General features: G+C 60.5%; 1 protein-coding gene across 7 annotated transcripts in view; it reads left to right on the top strand.

Annotated features, from left to right (window-relative positions):
* Positions 1 to 17,494, top strand: part of ADGRL1 (adhesion G protein-coupled receptor L1) — a 41,628-nt gene that overhangs the window by 17,096 nt on the left and 7,038 nt on the right. For 2 of the 7 annotated variants that reach the window (XM_082728021.1, XM_082728024.1), the window contains exons 3-13: positions 1,621 to 1,834; positions 5,006 to 5,115; positions 8,739 to 8,756; positions 12,368 to 13,168; positions 13,990 to 14,304; positions 15,005 to 15,108; positions 15,414 to 15,599; positions 15,887 to 15,925; positions 16,103 to 16,286; positions 16,604 to 16,726; positions 17,252 to 17,466. In XM_082728021.1, coding sequence (XP_082584147.1) covers positions 1,621 to 1,834; positions 5,006 to 5,115; positions 8,739 to 8,756; positions 12,368 to 13,168; positions 13,990 to 14,304; positions 15,005 to 15,108; positions 15,414 to 15,599; positions 15,887 to 15,925; positions 16,103 to 16,286; positions 16,604 to 16,726; positions 17,252 to 17,466 — 2,309 coding nt within the window. Of the gene's footprint in view, positions 1 to 1,620; positions 1,835 to 5,005; positions 5,116 to 8,738; positions 8,757 to 11,132; positions 11,218 to 12,367; positions 13,169 to 13,989; positions 14,305 to 15,004; positions 15,109 to 15,413; positions 15,600 to 15,886; positions 15,926 to 16,102; positions 16,287 to 16,603; positions 16,727 to 17,251; positions 17,467 to 17,494 lie in introns of those variants that run through there. The other 5 variants (XM_082728026.1, XM_082728027.1, XM_082728025.1 and 2 more) reach the window with 4 other exon arrangements.

The following is a 17,494-nucleotide window of genomic DNA, read 5'->3' on the forward strand; positions in this document are numbered from 1 at the left end:
CCGCAGAGGCGGTTGGTTTAAACCCCGCCCTCTGGGGCCTGAGCCGGGGCTGTTGGTCCTCACAGGGCATGGGATGGGGACGGGCGTGGAACTGTGCAGCCGCCCTGGGCTTGTTCTTCCATTGTCACGCTAACCCTCGCCACGCAGGGCACCATGTTCAGTGCTTTCTTCGGGAACATTCTGTAGCACACGGACTCCTCGAGGCCTCGCCCTGGGCTGTCAGTGCTGATCTCACAGACTGGGAACAGAGGCTGAGGAGGCTGTCCAAATTGAGTGCGCGTCAGAATCGTGGGGGCGGGCACATAGGTCCGTCCGAGGGGCCTGGTTTCTCCCTGGAGATGCTGACTCAGCAAGCCTGGGGCAGGGAGCCAGGAGCTGCATCCCCAACCAGCCGCTGTGTGCCGCCGGTCCCGCTGGCACCCCCCCCCCCCCCCAGCCACACTGAGACGCTCTGGCCCCTCCGATGTGCCTGGCCAAGGAGCGGCAAGGCCAGGTGCCGTGGGTTCTTTCAGAATAGGAGAGCCTTTCCTCCCAAGCCATCTCTCCCGCTTGCATGGGGTGGCATGAAGTTAGAGAGGCACCCAAGACCACCCTCGCTTCTGACACCAGTTGTAAGTTTGAGAGTCCTTTAGACCACCCTCGGATTGGATGATTCCCTAGAAGCACTCCCAGAATTCCTCAACACTGTTATACTCGGGTGAACAGTTATAGATAAAATCAGCTGAGGGGCGAGGTGCATGGGCCAGGGTCCAGGAGGGCCCCCTGCCCTGACTTCCCGCGGGTCCCTGCCCGTGGAGCTGTGGGCAGTGCCTCCTCACTTACGATGCTGCGTGACATATGCAGTGTACTGCCAACCTGGGACGTGCTCCTGGGCCCCGGGGTCCAGAGTCTTCACTGGGGCTCAGTCATGTAGACCTGGGTGACCACCCACAGGACCAACCTCAGTCCCCAGCCCTTCCGGGGGTCAACTGATACCCAAAAGCTCCTACTCAGGTTGTCAGTGTGCTCCTTTGCTAGGGCCACTGTAACAAAGGACCGCAGGCTGGGTGACTTGGACAACAGAATTGAATGCCCTACAGTTCTAGGGGCTGGGAGTTCAAGATCAAGTCGTCAGCGGGTTGGCTCCCTCTGAGGGCCGAGAGGGAAGTTGCTGCTCCAGGCTTGCAGCTGCCCCTCTTTCTCCACACCATCTTCCTTTGTGTGTGTCTCTGTGTCCAAATTTCCCCTTCTTATAAGGACACTGGTCATATTGGATTAGGCCCTACCTTAACGGCCTCATTTTAACTTGATCACCCATTTCAAATTTGGTCCCACTCTGAGGTATGAGGGATTGGAACTTTAGCATATGAATTTGAGGTGGGGAGGACACAGTTCACAGGTGTGTAGACCATCTGGCCTGGCCCAAGGCCCCCAGGCAGACAGATGCTCGGCAGGCAGGACACCCCCAGTGCTCAGAGGCACCTCCGAGCCAAGGGCAAAGACCTTACCGCACAGGTGGGCACACCGAGAAGCCCATCTTATAGATGAAAGACCTGAGGTCCGTGAGGCCTGCGTCCTGGATAGAGCCAAGCTGGGGGGTGGGGGGGCGCATTTCCTTAGTGGGGTCTTCCCTCCCCATAGGCCTGAGCCGGGCCGGGCTCCCATTTGGACTGATGCGCCGGGAGCTGGCGTGCGAAGGCTACCCCATCGAGCTGCGGTGCCCAGGCAGCGACGTCATCATGGTGGAGAACGCCAACTACGGGCGCACAGATGACAAGATCTGCGACGCGGACCCTTTCCAGATGGAGAATGTGCAGTGCTACCTGCCCGATGCCTTCAAGATCATGTCACAGAGGTGAGGGGCCCAGCCCCCTTTCCCCGGCAGCCTGCACCCACTAGGTACCTCCAGAAGCTCGTTCCAGGATTCGTGGGGGAGGAAGTGGAGGTCTCGGCAGTGTAGAAGCAATAGCGTGACAGGGTGGAGGTGTCATGGGAGCCGAGGGAGAGCCCAGAGGTCATGCAGGCTGCCCAGAGGAAGTGACAGTCTCAACACACACAATTGCACGTGAGCATCGGAGACAAAGTGAGCACCTGAGTGTGTGAGGCTGTGTGTGAGTGTGGGGGGAATGCCAGGCAGAGGCATCTCACGTGCAAAGCTGCAGAAGGCTTCCTCACACCCACTGCCGCCGCCGCGGAGCTGGTCGGCTCTTCCTTCACCATACACGCCCCCCCCGCCCCCCGATTTAACCGCCCCTTCTGCCGTGGGCTTCCCCTGGGGTCGCCGTACTACCTTCTGCCCCGTCTTGCCCGCCACGGGCTGTTCTCACCACAGCAGCCAGGGGGTGCTTGTGGACACCTGAGCGGGGACACCCCCCCTTACTCAGAGCAGAAGCCTTTCCCCTGAGGCCCACAGGCCCTTCCCTGGGCCCTGTGCTCTGCTCCCGGTGCTCCCTGTCTCCATGCTCCCCCTCACTCGCTTGGCTCCAGCCACCCTGCCAGCTCCTTAGGCGCATCTCCCCTATGGGCCTCCTCTGGGTCTTTGCATTGGCTGTTCCTCCTGCCTGGAATGCTGTTCCTGACACCTGCAGGGCTCGTCCCTTTCCTTCCCCATGGATTTTCTTACCTGACTATCCTCTCAGTGAGGCCTGTCTCTGAAATCACAGCCCCCGCCCCCCCCCGCAACTTCCTGGCCCCTTCCCTGCTTTATCTTCTAGCCCTGACACCAACCTTAGTTCTGGGGAATATTTTGCATCTTTATCATGTTTGTCTTTCCTCACTGGGCTGTCAGCCCCATGGGGACAGTGTGCTGTGTCTGTCACTGCTGTGTCCCCAGCCAGATACATAGTAGGCACTCACTGCATTTTTTGCTAAACGCCTGACAGAGGGCAAGGTTCCCTCCAGGGCCCAGAGCATGGAACAGAAGAAGGAAAGGAGGGCTGGAGCCAGCTCTGCAGCTCCTCGAATGTTGGCAGAGGATTCTAGAATAAGTCACCGGGCAGGGTCACGGAGAGTCTCCAGAGAGTTTTGGGTAGGGGACAGGTGTGGTCACGTGGCTCAGACCAGTGGGCCAGGCTGGAGCCACCTCATTCCCTGCCCTCCACCTTTGCTCCCTCAAACGCACACCTGTCCAGCAGGCCTCCCTCTCCTCCCCTTTCCCTGACTCCCCTGCATGAGCGGCCCTAATCCAGCTTCCCGGCCTTTGCTTAGGCTGTGCCCTGTCCTCCTCGGAATCCCTCTCCTCCTACCTCCTGCCTCCAGCTTTCTCCTTGGCCACCTCATCCCTTCAGCACCGGCCTCAGGGCTGCGGGGTCTCCATGGTCCCCCCAGCGTCCCCCCAGCTGCTGTCAGCTGGCCCAGTTCTGGCTTTCATGGGTTCTCGGTTCCAAAAGGGGGAGCGCTGAACCGTGTAGTTCCAGAGGCCCAGGGACTGAGAGGCCGCCACTCTGCCATCTTAATGCGTGGAGGTGAGGCTCTTTGTATTAGTTCAGGTACAGCCCTGCTGCTCTGATGAGACACCCGGAACAGGCAGAGTGGCTGGCCTAAGCCACATCACAGGGGAGAAGATCCTCAGCCCTTGCTTCCCTCTGTCTCGGAGGCTCCCGCACCCAGCCGTTCTACGGGCCACCTTGGGCTCATCCCCGTCCCCCACCGGAACTCAGTCCCGAGTACAGCCAGCTGCAGGGGAGGCTGGGACGCGCGGCGTCCAGCCGTTCTCTCTTCTGGATATTGAGGTGAAATTCACCTAACATGTCCACCGCTTCAAAGCGAGCAGTTCAGCGGTGGCTAGTACATTCGCAGTGTGGCGCACCCACCACCTCCCTTTGGTTTCAGAGCATCTCCCCAACAGGAAACTCCATTCCCGGGAGCCATGACTGCCACGCTCCCCTCCCCCAACCCCTAGCAGCCACTGATCCGCTTTCTGTCGCTGCACAGTGACCCATCCCAGACATTACATCTGAGGATTGCGGAACACGGCCTTCGGAGCCTGACTCCTTTGGCTTCACGGTGTCTTCGGGTTTGTCCACGTCGTGGCACACCCAAGCCTTCTTTTTAATGGTCAGATCATATTCCGCTGTGTGGATGGACCACGCTGTGCTTAGCCATCCTCTGCTTAGCCAGCTGACACCTGGGCTGTTCCTACCTCTGGCAGTTGTGTAGATGATGTCGCTGAGAGCACTGACATATAAGCAGTGGTTTGAGCCGCTGCTTCCCCCTTCCTTGGGGATCAAAGCTGCTGGGTCACAGGCAACTCACGGCTTAACCTTCAGAGGTCAGGGCTCAAGTTTTAAGGGCGTTGAGGTGGGTGGGTAGGACCAAACCCTCATGAATTAATGTCCTGCCCCGCCAAGACCTGGCCTGCGGTAGAGTCCAGAGACCTCGAATGGAGAGACAGACAGCACAGGAGAAACCTCTTTCTGTTCATACGTCGGCTTCCCTTTGTACATTAGTTAGGCTCCCAGAAGTTGGTGGGGACTCCAAGTCCCCAGGGGGCACCGAGAGTGGCTTGTGCATGAGGTGAAGAGACGGCCACTGTCCTAACCGCAGGTCCTCAAGTCAGTGCCGCCCAGAGTGCGAGACCCATGTAAGGCGTGGCCCGAGGGAGACACGGGCAGGCACGTGAGCCTCTCATCAACAGCGTGTTGGCAGAGACGCCGCCTCGTACACGTGGCTTCACGTCTCACTCTTCGGTGAACAGGGAGGGGCTTTCCAGCCCATTTGGGAAGAATGCCAAGGACGGAATGGCATCAGTGACACGCGGCTGGGATGTGAGGACGGGGAGCCGGGGAAGCAGTTTACGGGGCGGGGCGCCCTGAGCTTGCTGCCCTATGGGGCCAAGAGCAGAAGCCTGGCTCTTAGGAAAGGGACAGCAGGCAGGACACAGAAGATGATGTCCCCACAGGTCCCGGGCCTTGGTTGCCACAATTCCGTCTCCACTTGGGGGTGCCCATTCCTCTCCTGACCCTGCGTGCACCCCCCCCACCCTGCTCCGGCGGTCTTTTCCTAGCTCCTCATCTCTTCTCTGCAGGTGTAACAACCGCACCCAGTGCGTGGTGGTTGCCGGCTCTGACGCCTTTCCTGACCCCTGTCCTGGGACCTACAAGTACCTGGAGGTGCAGTACGACTGTGTCCCCTACAGTGAGTCATCTTGTTCCTCATGCGGACACGGGCCCTTCCCCCTCCCAGAAGCAAGTGAGGAGGAGACACCTTGACCTTACACATACACACACAGCCAAGTTAGGACAGGCACAGCCGGGGCAGCAGAGCCTGCTCCCTCCCTCACACAGTCTCCCAGACCCCTGCCCCCAGTCAGTCCCTGCTCCACCCCACCCTCCCAGGCTCTGTCCCTGTCCATAGGACACCTTCTACCACTCTTGTTACCCTGGCCTGCTAACCTGCCCCTTCATAGGTAGAAGGGCTCATTTACACCCTTCAAGTCACACCCCAGAACTTGCTTGGTGCATCTCCCCGTCTCCTGGTTCCCTGGACCTGGACCAGCTGCCCTCCAACTTCTCTACCTCCCTTCCCTTTCTGACCACCCCTTACACAGCCACTCTTCCCTCTCACTCACTTCCCTTCTTTCCTCAGCTCCCTGTCCTTTCTCTTGTCCCCATCACCTCTCACGTACTCCCACTCCTGCTACTTCCCAGTCCCGGAAGCGGGACTCCAAACCCACAGAGAGGCAGAGCGCCCTTGGAGGCCTGGCGGCAGATCTGGTGTGGAAGGCCAGGGGCATCTTCCACAGATACCTATCTCCTGGTTAGTGTGCCCATTACCATGATAGCACTTCCTGTCTGCAAGGGAAGTGCTGCCATGTTGGACTGGGGTGGTCCCCAGGAAACCTGAGGAGGGTGATCTGGAGAGCCAGGGGCCTGGCTTTCTTGCATCTAGTCAAAGGGAACCAACAAAGACAGGGTCTCTCCTCCTCAGCATTCTGTTCTTAACATGGCCCTTCTTTCCTGCCCTCACTGCCCCTTCCCTTCTCCCCATCATCCATTTCCCTCCTCTCCCTGCCAGCTTCATGTAGCCAACTTGGAGGCAGGGCCTCCGGGCAGATGGGGGAGGAGGCAGGGCCACCAGAGTGAGGGGGGCAGGGGCAGGGGAGCAGGAGGCCCTGTGACTCTCCCTCCTCTGCCCTCCCACCCCAGCCTCCCCCCTCAACCTTTGATTTCTCCTCGCAGGTGATGACCTACGTGCCAGGGGAAACAGGATCACTTATGTGCTTCCATAACCTTCTTTTACTCCTCACCCTTTCCTTTCAGCAACTCAGGCCTCCAGCCGCCATCTGAGGGGGACGCCCATCTGATCCTTGAAGCCTCCCCACAGCACTGGGGACACTCTCCACCCACCCCCATGGCCGGGGCAGCACGGACGGGAGGCGGGAGACTGGGAGCATTGCACAGCAGGGAACTCAGGCTGGATTTGAGGCTTGGCCTGTCTCTTAGATTTTCTGAGTCTGAAACTTGAGCAAATGACTTGAACTTCTCTGACCTGCTGCAGAAGGAGGCGAGAGGCCAGGAGAACACGCGTGTGAGGTGCCTGGCCCAGGGCTGGCCACGGAGCCCACTCCCTGTGGCCGAGTGCTGGATGCAAACTCTCCCCAGGGCAGAGGCTTTGTCCTCACCCCCCAGCGCCCAGACCCGAGCCTGGTTCAGGATGTGCTCAGTAATGGTACAGGTGCCTGCCCAAGCCAGCTTAGCTCGTGTCTTCATCTGTGATGCTGGGAGAGGGTCCCTTCTGGGGGATACTGCCAGGAGCAGAGAGAACATGGGGAAAGCTCCTCCTGCACCCTGGGCCGTAAATATATATGAAGGAAACGGTGCCCACTTTTGCCAACTGCGTGGCCTCCGTTGTGTCGCTTCACTGCGCTGAGCCCGTTTCCCCATGTCTAGACAGGTTTCTGGAAAGACTGCCTGGGAAGTACCTAGCACTTGATCACTTAGGAAGCAGGAGGCACTTGGTAGTCATAACTTTTGTTGTGACTATTCGTAGTGATTTTTACCAGTTATTGCTGTTGGAAATGAAAAACAAAACGAATGACAGATGATGATCACAAACCCTCCTGAGGCAGGTGAGATAAAGGGCGGGAAAAACATCCCTTGGTCCAAGTGGAGTCCAAAGCAAGTTGGCATCATGTGGGTAAAGAAGCAAGAAACAAGTTAGAGGGCACAGGGAGGAAAGAGCCATAGGACCTCCTGAAGCTGACCCCCACCCCCTGAGTGTGGGCCTGGGGGCCGTGACCCATGGAGACCAGGATGGCCCAGGGGACGGGCAGCCCCAGTCTGACTTAGAGAGAGTGAGCCTGAGCCCCGGAGGAGGCAGGACACACAGTGAATGTATCTGGGACACCGTGGGGCCACGTGTGCCTTCAACAGGCAGAACCCAGGGCTGAGGGGGTGTAGCTCCTGGTTCCAGAAGAAGGAGTTCCAAGGGTGACAGAAGCCAGGCCAGAGAACAGGGAGGCGGGGCACTCACTTGTCCCCCACTGTTCGTGTTCGCTGAGCACTTCCTGTGTGCCAGGCCCTGGATGAGGCGCTGGGAAGGAAGCCAAACTCTCCCCTGTAGAACCCCTGCTTGTGCCTCTAGAGCAGTGGCAGGAGAGCGAGGCCCTGGTCAGAGGTTCCTGAGGGGCCAGGGACACAGAGCCTGAAGGGGGAGCAGCCTGGGCAGCCATCTGGCCCTGGGCTTCAGAGGCTGGGGTGACCCCAGTGCTGGTGCAGGCGAGTCAAGGGTGGGTGCAGGGGCCCACCACGGGGAGGGGGCAGTGGGTGTGTGGGACTCCCCCGCCACACACACAGACACACCCCAGACAGGCCCGACTAACGCTGGATTTGCCTTGCAGCTGAGCACATTCTAACCGTGCCCCTTCCTCCCTCAGGTGCGCCCGCCCACCGGGCAGCAGGCAGGGAGCTCCTGGCTCCTGGGCCCCCGGGTCGGGGGGTGGGTGCTGGCCAGACAAACTGAGCCACAGGCTGGCCCCGGGGGAGCGTGGGAGCGTGGGAGCGTGTCTGTGCCCCCACGTGCTGTCTGTGACGTCCGCCCCACCCCCACCCCAACTTCTTCCTTCTCTGCCTCTGTGTCCCCCACCCGGCTCTCTGAGGCCCAGGGGCTCTGCCTGCTCCGCCTCCCTCTCTCTCTGTGTTGGCTTTTCTTGGGTTGTGAGGGCTTGGGGGGAACTCAGCTGGACTCTAGCAAGGCCAGCACAGAAAGTGGGGGGGTGGTCAGCATGTTCTCCTAGCTGGGGGCGTCCAGGCCCCTGGAAGCATTGAACCCCCTCCCCCTGGGCCCCTGCTTCCGGCAGGAGGGCAGCAGGTGGGTTGTGTGGAGGGGGAGGGAACTGGGTGGCCCTTTCACCCCCACCACTCCCTCCCCAGTGCTCCCCAACCAGAGCCCTCCTTCCAGCTGAAGCTCCCCCCTCCCCAACCCCCGCCACACTGAGGTGCTCCCACGTGTCTGAGGGCTCGTCCACCTGTCCACCTGCCTGTTTGTACCCCCTCCCCTGTGTCTCTCTTGGTCTCTGTCCTCGCGTGTCTCCCTCTCCCTGTGACTGTCTCCCCGACACCCTCCCCAGAGAAAGGGACTTGGGGGCGGGGGCTGAGCTGATGCTGCCTTCGGGGTTGGGGAGCCAGGATGAGGAAAGGAAGGAGAAGGGGGCATGTTGCCAGATAAGAAACGAAAGCAATTTAATCTTTTTTTTTCTCTTTTTTTTCTTGCACATTTTTTTTTCAATTTGTTTTCTCTCTCTCTTCCGATGCTTAAAGTAGAAGTGGAGCAGAAAGGTAAACGCACTGTTACCAATGCTAACCCCTAACTCACACTTTGTTCTCGCCTGTACCGTACTCATGTGCCCCGCCCTCCCCGCCCGGCCCCTTCTTCTCCCCACCCCAACTGGGTCCAGCTGGTGTCCCCCACCCCGGGTGTCCTCCCGGTGGGGCCAGCCCTGGTGCCCCCACGGGCGACTCCACCTGCCAGACGCCCGAGGAAGCTCCTCTCTGAGCAGGGGCAGGACCTTCTGTCTCTCACTCTCTCTCTCTCTCTCTCTTTCTGCCTCTTTTTCTCTCTTTCTGTCTCCCTGCCCCTCCTTCCTAGTCCCAGCCCTTGCGGGGGGGGGGACCTGGCCTTCTCTCATACTTATTTTGCCTCCTTCAGGAGAAGTGTGTAAGCATCCAGGGCGGGAGGGGAGGGAGGGACCCCCTTCTCTGGCTCCTGACTGGGGACAGAGGACGCGGGGGTGAGCGGTCTTCTTTCTCTTCTTCCTGCCCCAACTTTTGTACCGTGTATCTGGCTCAGGGGAGGTGGGATGGAGAGGACACCTTTGTTTTCCTTTTGGGGAGCAGATTCCTTCTATCTCTCGGGCTTCTGGTGGCACAAGTTCCTTCTGGTTTGGCGTTTCCAAGGCCCAGAGCTGTTTTGGAGCACGGAGCACCCGTTTCCCCCCACCCCCAACCCCCATCCTTGACCGGCCGGGGGGCCCAGCCCTGGGAGGGATGTAAAGCTGCTCCCAGCCCTGAGAGGGCAGTCTGCCAAATTGGGGGCAGAGGGGTGGGGGTGGGCCTCATGGTGGGGGGAGCGCTGGGTGGGGGAACATTTTCTCTGGTTCTGAAACACTTGCGAAGCTGCAGTCAGGGTTTCTTCTGGGCTGTTTTGGTTAGAGGACGGGGCGGCGGGGGCGGGGGGTGGTTGGGGAGGTAGAGGCCGGGTCTGGGGACTTCCACGAGCACCGTAATTTCTTGAGCACTGTAATTTCTTGTGGGGTTAGCCTTCAGCAGAGGAACAGGAAAACTCCATGGTGGGTGGAGCGCTCCCCTGCATCTGGAGAGGGGAGGGCTTGCAGCAGAGGAACTTGAAGGGTGGGATGTTGGGGATGGTCCTGTCTTCCCTGGAAATTTTTGGGAAATTGACAGCTGTGAGGCTGGCTGTGGGGACAGGGCCTGAGGTGAGCCGTCCTTGCGGGATTGCTCTTGCCTTGAAATTACGGTGGTCTGTGGAGCATCCCCTTTGAGGAAGGTGGGGCGGGGTCCCTCCAAGCTGCTCCCCTCCCCTTGCCCTCCCCCATCTCAGAGAGGCCTGGGCAGCCAGCCCAGGCCCCCAACCCTCACTGCCCTGCCACTCTCTCCCTCTCTCTCTCCCTGAGTCTCTCTCGCACCCAGCACCAGACACTCTTCTTACAGGCCCGGTGGTGGTTTGGATACCGGTGGTGGTTGATACCGCAGCCCTGGATCTTTTCTCTTCAAGGGTGGGGTGGGGAGGGGGGAGGGAAGAGGAGGTGTTGGGAGCTTGGTGCTGGGGAGGGTCCTTACTGTCAAAGGCCCCAGGCAGACCCTTCCTCATCTTCTCCCCCTTCCCCAGGGTAACCTCTAACCATGTTTTCCTTCTCCAAACCCTTCTGACCAGGTCAGGCTTTGAGACCTCCCACTGCCCCCTCACACACACAGACATGTCTGCTCAGGGGCCACAGAGCTGGCAGGGGTCCTGGCTTGGGGAGAGGGGAGACCTGGGCACAGAGGAAGAAGGTGGAGGCCAGGTGTGCTGGACACAGGGTGCAGGCCAACAACCCCTCAGGGTACTGGGGACAAGGAGATGACGGAGCCCCAGGATGCAAGCCAGGATCCCTCTGGTTCCTGCTCACTTCTGGGTCCCAGGCTCCCCTCCCCCTCCTAAAACAGGGTGTGCTCCTGGCTGCTTTGCACCTGGGGCCCCTGGGGCCTAGCTGTCCCTGATGCTGTGAAGGGAGAGCTAGATACCCCCCACCTAAGCCTATCACAGAGTGAGGCTGAAGTGGGGGAATGAGGAGTGGTGCCTGTCCATAACCCTCTTGCCACTGGGGCTGCCCCCCCCCCCCAAACCCCGCACTGGGTCCCAGCCCTCCCTGTTCCGCTTAGGGCCAGCTGCTTTGGTGACAGGCCAAGCAGGAGCAGAGAATTCACTGCAAACCCTCACCCTGGCCTGTCTGTGGGTTTAGCCATCAGGGTGGTGAGAGGGAGGCCCAGCCATCCTGGATGGAGGGGTATCTGGACATCACCACTCCCAAGTCCAGACCCCTACTGGGTCAGTAAGGGGAGGCTAAGAGCAGGTGGAACTGGGATGTGACGGGGCAAGGGTGGGCAGGCCGGCGGCGGCCAACGAGATGCAGTTGAGGTTTTCCTCCTTTTCAGGGAATGGGGGGGTGGGGCGGGGCCCCCCACCTTTCTGACATCAGCGCTGCCTTGGTCCCTCCTCCCGAGCCGGGGATGGTTGCAGGTAAATCGGGGTCCGGGGCAGGGGAGGGTGGGGGGGACTGGCTGGGGCGGGCTGGGTCTTTATCCTAGCTCCTGGTTCCCTCCCTTGCCCCCTCTGAGCTGGACCTGGGACTGCCCCCCCGAGGGACCCTCAGTCGGGCCTGGGCCTTGGAGTGAATTCTCTGCTCACCCCTCTCTCCTCGCCAGCACTAACCCTTTCTTCCCAGGTGGTCTCCAGTGTGCCTCCCTTGGAGCCAGGACCTCGCCGAGGCCCCCCACCTTGTCTCTCTTCCCTCCACGCAGCTCTCCTCCCCCCTCCCCAACTCTCCCGGGAGCCCCTTCCTTTCCCATGTCCCCAACCCCCCTCCCCTGTGCACCAGTGTCAGAGTCTGCTGCTGAACAGGCCCCATGAGAGACCTTGCCGGCTGGGGGCAGGGCTGGGCACCCTGCGGGAGGGGCTGGATTTTTCCAAAAACCCTTCCTCACCTACTGATTACGGGGTACTGGGTGTGGGGGGGGGCACAGGCTGCATCAGAAACTGGGTGCCTCCTCTACCCTGGAATAGGGAGGCACTCCTGACACCCACAGTGGGTACGGAAACATCACTCTGCCTTACAATTTTTGGCCGGGGGAGGGGGGGGGGAGGGAGAAAACAAACAAAATCTTGTATCCTGGTGTGGTTGGTGAAGGATGGGACCCTCGACCCTAGCTCTTCCATAGGGGGCTGTGACGATGGCAAAGGAGCAGGGCACTCAGTCCCTGGAACCTCAAAGCCAGGAGTGGCTGCAGGGAGGGGATCTTTCCGCCCCCACTTAAGGCACATGAGGAAGTCTGGGAGGGCTCTTGCCAAACCCTTTATCCCCAGCCTGTGGGGTCTCCAGCAGCCAGGGAAGGAAAGAGGGCACCACCTCTCCCCCCACCCCCCACTAACCCTGCTCTTAATGGCCTCCAGGGTTGACATCTCCAGGGAGAGGGGCAGCTGGGCAGGGCAGGGGTCCCAGCCCGGAAACCCCCTTCCCATCACCAGCCCTACCAAGCAACCGTGACTGCAGCAGCAGGAGGGGACAGCCTGGCTACCCCAGGCCACGTGACCAACTTGCCTCTTTCTCTCCCCCCTCCGCTCCTCCTCTCCCCGTGTCCTCCCCGCCTGCCTGCCCACCCGCCTGGCCCAGTCTTCGTGTGCCCAGGGACCCTACAGAAGGTGTTGGAGCCCACGTCCACGCACGAGTCGGAACACCAGTCGGGCGCGTGGTGCAAGGACCCGCTGCAGGCGGGAGACCGTATCTACGTCATGCCCTGGATCCCCTACCGCACGGACACGCTAACGGAGTACGCCTCGTGGGAGGACTACGTGGCCTCGCGCCACACCACCACCTACCGCCTGCCCAACCGCGTGGACGGCACGGGCTTCGTGGTCTACGACGGCGCGGTCTTCTACAACAAGGAGCGCACGCGCAACATTGTCAAGTACGATCTGCGCACGCGCATCAAGAGCGGGGAGACCGTCATCAACACGGCCAACTACCACGACACGTCGCCCTACCGCTGGGGGGGCAAGACGGACATCGACCTGGCTGTGGACGAGAACGGGCTGTGGGTCATCTACGCCACTGAGGGCAACAACGGGCGCCTGGTGGTGAGCCAGCTCAACCCCTACACGCTGCGCTTCGAGGGCACGTGGGAGACGGGCTACGACAAGCGCTCGGCGTCCAACGCCTTCATGGTGTGCGGAGTCCTATACGTGCTGCGCTCCGTGTACGTGGATGACGACAGCGAGGCGGCCGGCAACCGCGTGGACTACGCCTTCAACACCAATGCCAACCGCGAGGAGCCGGTCAGCCTGGCCTTTCCCAACCCCTACCAGTTCGTCTCCTCCGTGGACTACAACCCTCGTGACAACCAGCTGTACGTCTGGAACAACTACTTCGTGGTCCGCTACAGCCTGGAGTTCGGGCCGCCAGACCCCAGTGCCGGTAGGGACGGCTTCCCCTTACTCTGCCGCCTAGGCCCCAGGGTTGGGGGAGCATGCCGTGTGCTGAGAGCTGAGACCTGGAGGTGGCCCCGGGGATCCCTGGAGGGCAGAGTCGCACAGCACCGGGCAGAGGCTGGTCTAAGCGGTTCACAATTACCTCGTTCAGTTGTCATGGTTCTTGAGGTAAACTGAGTCACTGGGCAGGGGGTTAGTTTACTCCTTTGAGGAGTAACTCTGGACTCCGCGTTTCTAACCACTTAAGTTGCACTGCCTCCCTCGGGCTTGTGCACTCCTAATCCTAGAACCTTCGTCAGCCACAACCCTGGTTGGAAGCCTCCCATCAGTGACCCAGAACAAACCCCAGCTGCCAGTACTGAGGGTGAGGGTCCTGCTGCAGTCTCTCTGCCACCCTCAGCCCCGCAGCCCTCTCTGAGCAGCCCCAGGGCACTAGAGAGCCTGAGCCAGGCCACCCTTATTTGCATAATGGGGAACTAAAGCCCGCACAGGGAAGGGACCCGGCCAGGTTATAGTGACCATAATGAGAGCAGAATGAGAATGGGAGGAGACTGTGTTCACACATCCCATTCCTGGCAGGTTCTCTTTGGTTGCTCTCAGACCTCAGGCTACACTCAAGTGAGTTTTTACTGCTTTCTGGTGCTTTAGATGGTCTTGGGGACAGAGAGAGGCCAGGGGAGATCTCCCAGACCCAGTGGTGACCAGGATATCCTCCCTCTTCGGGGAAGGTACTAGCATGCCTGGGCATGCCATGGCAGGGCCCCGGGCACGGGGTGACCCTGTTTTGTATACCCTCTTCCCTTCCAGGCCCAGCCACTTCCCCGCCTCTCAGCACAACCACCACAGCCCGACCCACACCCCTCACCAGCACGGCCTCTCCTGCGGCCACCACCCCGCTCCGCCGAGTGCCCCTCACCACACATCCGGTGGGCGCCATCAACCAGCTGGGACCTGACCTGCCTCCAGCCACAGCCCTGGCTCCCAGCACCCGGCGGCCCCCCGCCCCCAATCTGCACGTGTCCCCAGAGCTCTTCTGTGAACCCCGAGAGGTGCGGCGGGTCCAGTGGCCGGCCACCCAGCAGGGCATGCTGGTCGAGAGGCCCTGCCCCAAGGGGACCCGAGGTGAGTACAGAGGCTATAGTCCTCTCACTGTGGCTGACTTGGGGAGGGGCCAAACCCAGTCTGGCCAGGGAAGGGCCAGGGAACATCCCAGCACTCAGCCCACGCCCCTGTCTGTTTCCCCTGCCGGAGTGCGGGCTGTAGGAGGACAGGGCTTGCACCCGACACCTGCAGCTGTGTTCCCAGAGCCCAGCAGAGCTCTCGGGGCCTGGGAGCAGCTCAGTGAGTCCCCCTGCCCTGTCCCCTCTTGCAGTGCCAGGCAGACCATGAAGGGAGCCCACAGGAGATGACTTGGGCCCCCGGCTTCACGCTGAGACGGACAGGGCCCTGGAGCAGCCAGTGGCAGCCCAGAGAGCTGCTGAAGTGACAGGCGGGGTGGGGCCAGGAGCCCGTGCTTCCAAGTGGAGCGATCCAAGGGGAGGGTCTGCAGAGGCTTAAGGGAGAAGGGGCTTTGAAGATGGACTTTGCTAGAAAGTTCCGTTTCTGGGAGACAAAGATGGAAGGAAGAGGAGCCGTGAGGGGTAGCTTATGTCACCTCACAGGGATGCCTCTCTTGACTGTCCGGCCCTCTTCATGTCTGGTCTTCCGTGTTTCCTTCACCTCTCTTCACCTATCTGTCCCCCTGTCATCTCCTTTCCCCGCTGTGGCCCCTCTTTCTCTCCTTCCCTGTGGCTCCCTTCTCTGTTCCTGTCTGTCCCTGCAGGAATTGCCTCCTTCCAGTGTCTACCAGCCCTGGGGCTCTGGAACCCCCGGGGCCCTGACCTCAGCAACTGCACCTCCCCCTGGGTCAACCAGGTGGCCCAGAAGGTACCAGCAGCAGCTGTCCCTCCCAGATGGGCACATTTGCTTGCACACTGGGCCCTGGGTGGCCGGGCACAAGGCGCACTGGGGGCAGTAGAGCAATTGGGGAGACATACGGGCAGGTCCGGGAGCCAGGACTGTGTGGGTCCCCTCCCCGGCCTACAGAGGGAACAGAGACGGATGGGGAGGGAGAAGGGGTCAGAGAGGGAGGGAGGAGAGGGGCCGAGCAGGCTGGGCAGGTGAAAAGGGAACATGTGGGAAGCAAGATGGTCTCTGAGATAGCTGGGGGTCCCTACTCCCACCTCACACAGATCAAGAGTGGGGAGAACGCGGCCAACATTGCCAGCGAGCTGGCCCGTCACACTCGAGGCTCCATCTATGCGGGTGACGTGTCTTCCTCCGTGAAGCTGATGGAGCAGCTGCTGGATATTCTGGATGCCCAGTTACAGGCCTTGCGGCCCATTGAGCGGGAGTCAGCGGGCAAGAACTACAACAAGGTGGGGCATGGCAGTGGGGCCGGGGGTGGTGGAGGCGGGTACTGCCCGGAGGGCTCAAGAGGGGTCCGGCCTATTACCTCCAAGCTGGGCGGTCAGAGAGGAGAGGACTGATCCTAGGCATACTGGATCTTCCTCCTGAGCTGCCCTTGGAAGGTCCTTAAGGTCGAGGGTCCCTTAGGAACAGGTCTCGCTCATGCCCAGCCCTGCAGAAGAGCCAGCTTTCCAGGGCCCAGACGGGACAGTATTGGCATTAGGGAAGCTGACAGCACCTCCATCTCTTTTCCCAGATGCACAAGCGGGAGAGAACTTGTAAAGACTACATCAAGGTGAGGCCCGGAGGGTTCCTGCTGGCTAAGAGGGGGTGAGGCAGCCCTCAGCATCATGTGGGCATGCGCCACGCAACACGGGATGGAGGCTGAGAGGAGGGTACGCAGAGGCAGAGTCCAGCCCAGGGAGCCGGAGGATGTGGGGGGAATCACAGTGCCATCCCCTCATCTGCATAGGCTGTGGTGGAGACAGTGGACAACCTGCTGCGGCCAGAGGCTCTGGAGTCCTGGAAGGACATGAATGCCACAGAGCAGGTGCACACCGCCACTATGCTCTTGGATGTGCTGGAGGAGGGCGCCTTCCTGCTGGCCGACAATGTCAGGGAGCCCGCCCGCTTCCTGGCTGCCAAACAGAATGTGGGTGAGTGCTGCAGTCAAGCCCAGGGCAAGATCAGGTGCACACCTTTCTTTTTTCAAGATTTTATTTGCGAGAGTGAGCGAGTGAGCGAGCATGCGCGTGAGTTGGGGGAGAGGGAGAGAATCTCAAGCAGACTCTGTTGAGGATGGAGCCTATGTGGGGCTCAGTCTGCCAACCCTGAGATCATGACTGGGTGCAAATCTTCAACCATGGGGCCTGCCAGCTAGGGACACCCTAGCCTCGGGCCTCTTGCTACAGCTGGGTCCTTGGACTGGAGACGGACCGTAACCCACCTGCCCTGCCATGCCCTGTCCCTACAGTCCTGGAGGTGACAGTCCTAAACACGGAGGGCCAAGTGCAGGAGCTGGTGTTCCCTCAGGAATACCCAAGCGAGAACTCCATCCAGCTGTCCGCCAACACCATCAAGCAAAACAGCCGCAACGGTCAGTGCCCAAGCCCTGGGCTGGCATCCCCACTTCCCTTATGAAGAACATCAGTTCTTAAATTGTATTGGGTTGAAGAATCCAAGGAAAGGGTGGGGCTCATAACGACTCACAGAGTTGTTCTCCATTCAAGCAAGCATAACGTTTCAGGGGATTTGTGGGGTCCCTCCAAAGCCCCAGAGCATAGGACACTTTGCAGTTTGCAGGGTTCACTCTTGTGTAATGGCAGTCAGTTCTCATAGCTCAGGGAGGTCTGTCCCATTTGAGACTAAGGCTCAGAGAAGTTGGGGATTTGCTCGAGGTCACACAGCAAGTGAGGTGGGGGCTGGGGATGCAGTCCCTGTGTCCTGGCGTACTGCCTTGCTGTTTGGAGTTGCGTACAACTGAGCAATGGTACACGGAAGGGCTCCCGAAGCCCCTGTCGCCTGGGCCACAGCCTGGCTTCAGAGGTCCCCGTGGCCGGTATGGCTGAAGGTATGCTGGCTCAGGACCGATAGCACACCCTGCTATGCCTCTCCTCTCCAGGTGTGGTCAAAGTGGTCTTCATCCTCTACAACAACCTGGGCCTCTTCTTGTCCACCGAGAATGCCACAGTGAAGCTGGCGGGGGAAGCAGGTACGGGTGGCCCCGGCGGCGCCTCCCTCGTGGTGAACTCGCAGGTCATTGCAGCATCCATCAACAAGGAGTCCAGTCGTGTCTTTCTCATGGACCCTGTCATCTTCACCGTGGCCCACCTGGAGGTGAGCTGAGGCGTCCCCACCCCCGCTG

Source organism: Mustela nivalis, assembly GCF_964662115.1.
Source record: "Mustela nivalis genome assembly, chromosome: 1".
Lineage (NCBI taxonomy): Eukaryota > Metazoa > Chordata > Mammalia > Carnivora > Mustelidae > Mustela > Mustela nivalis.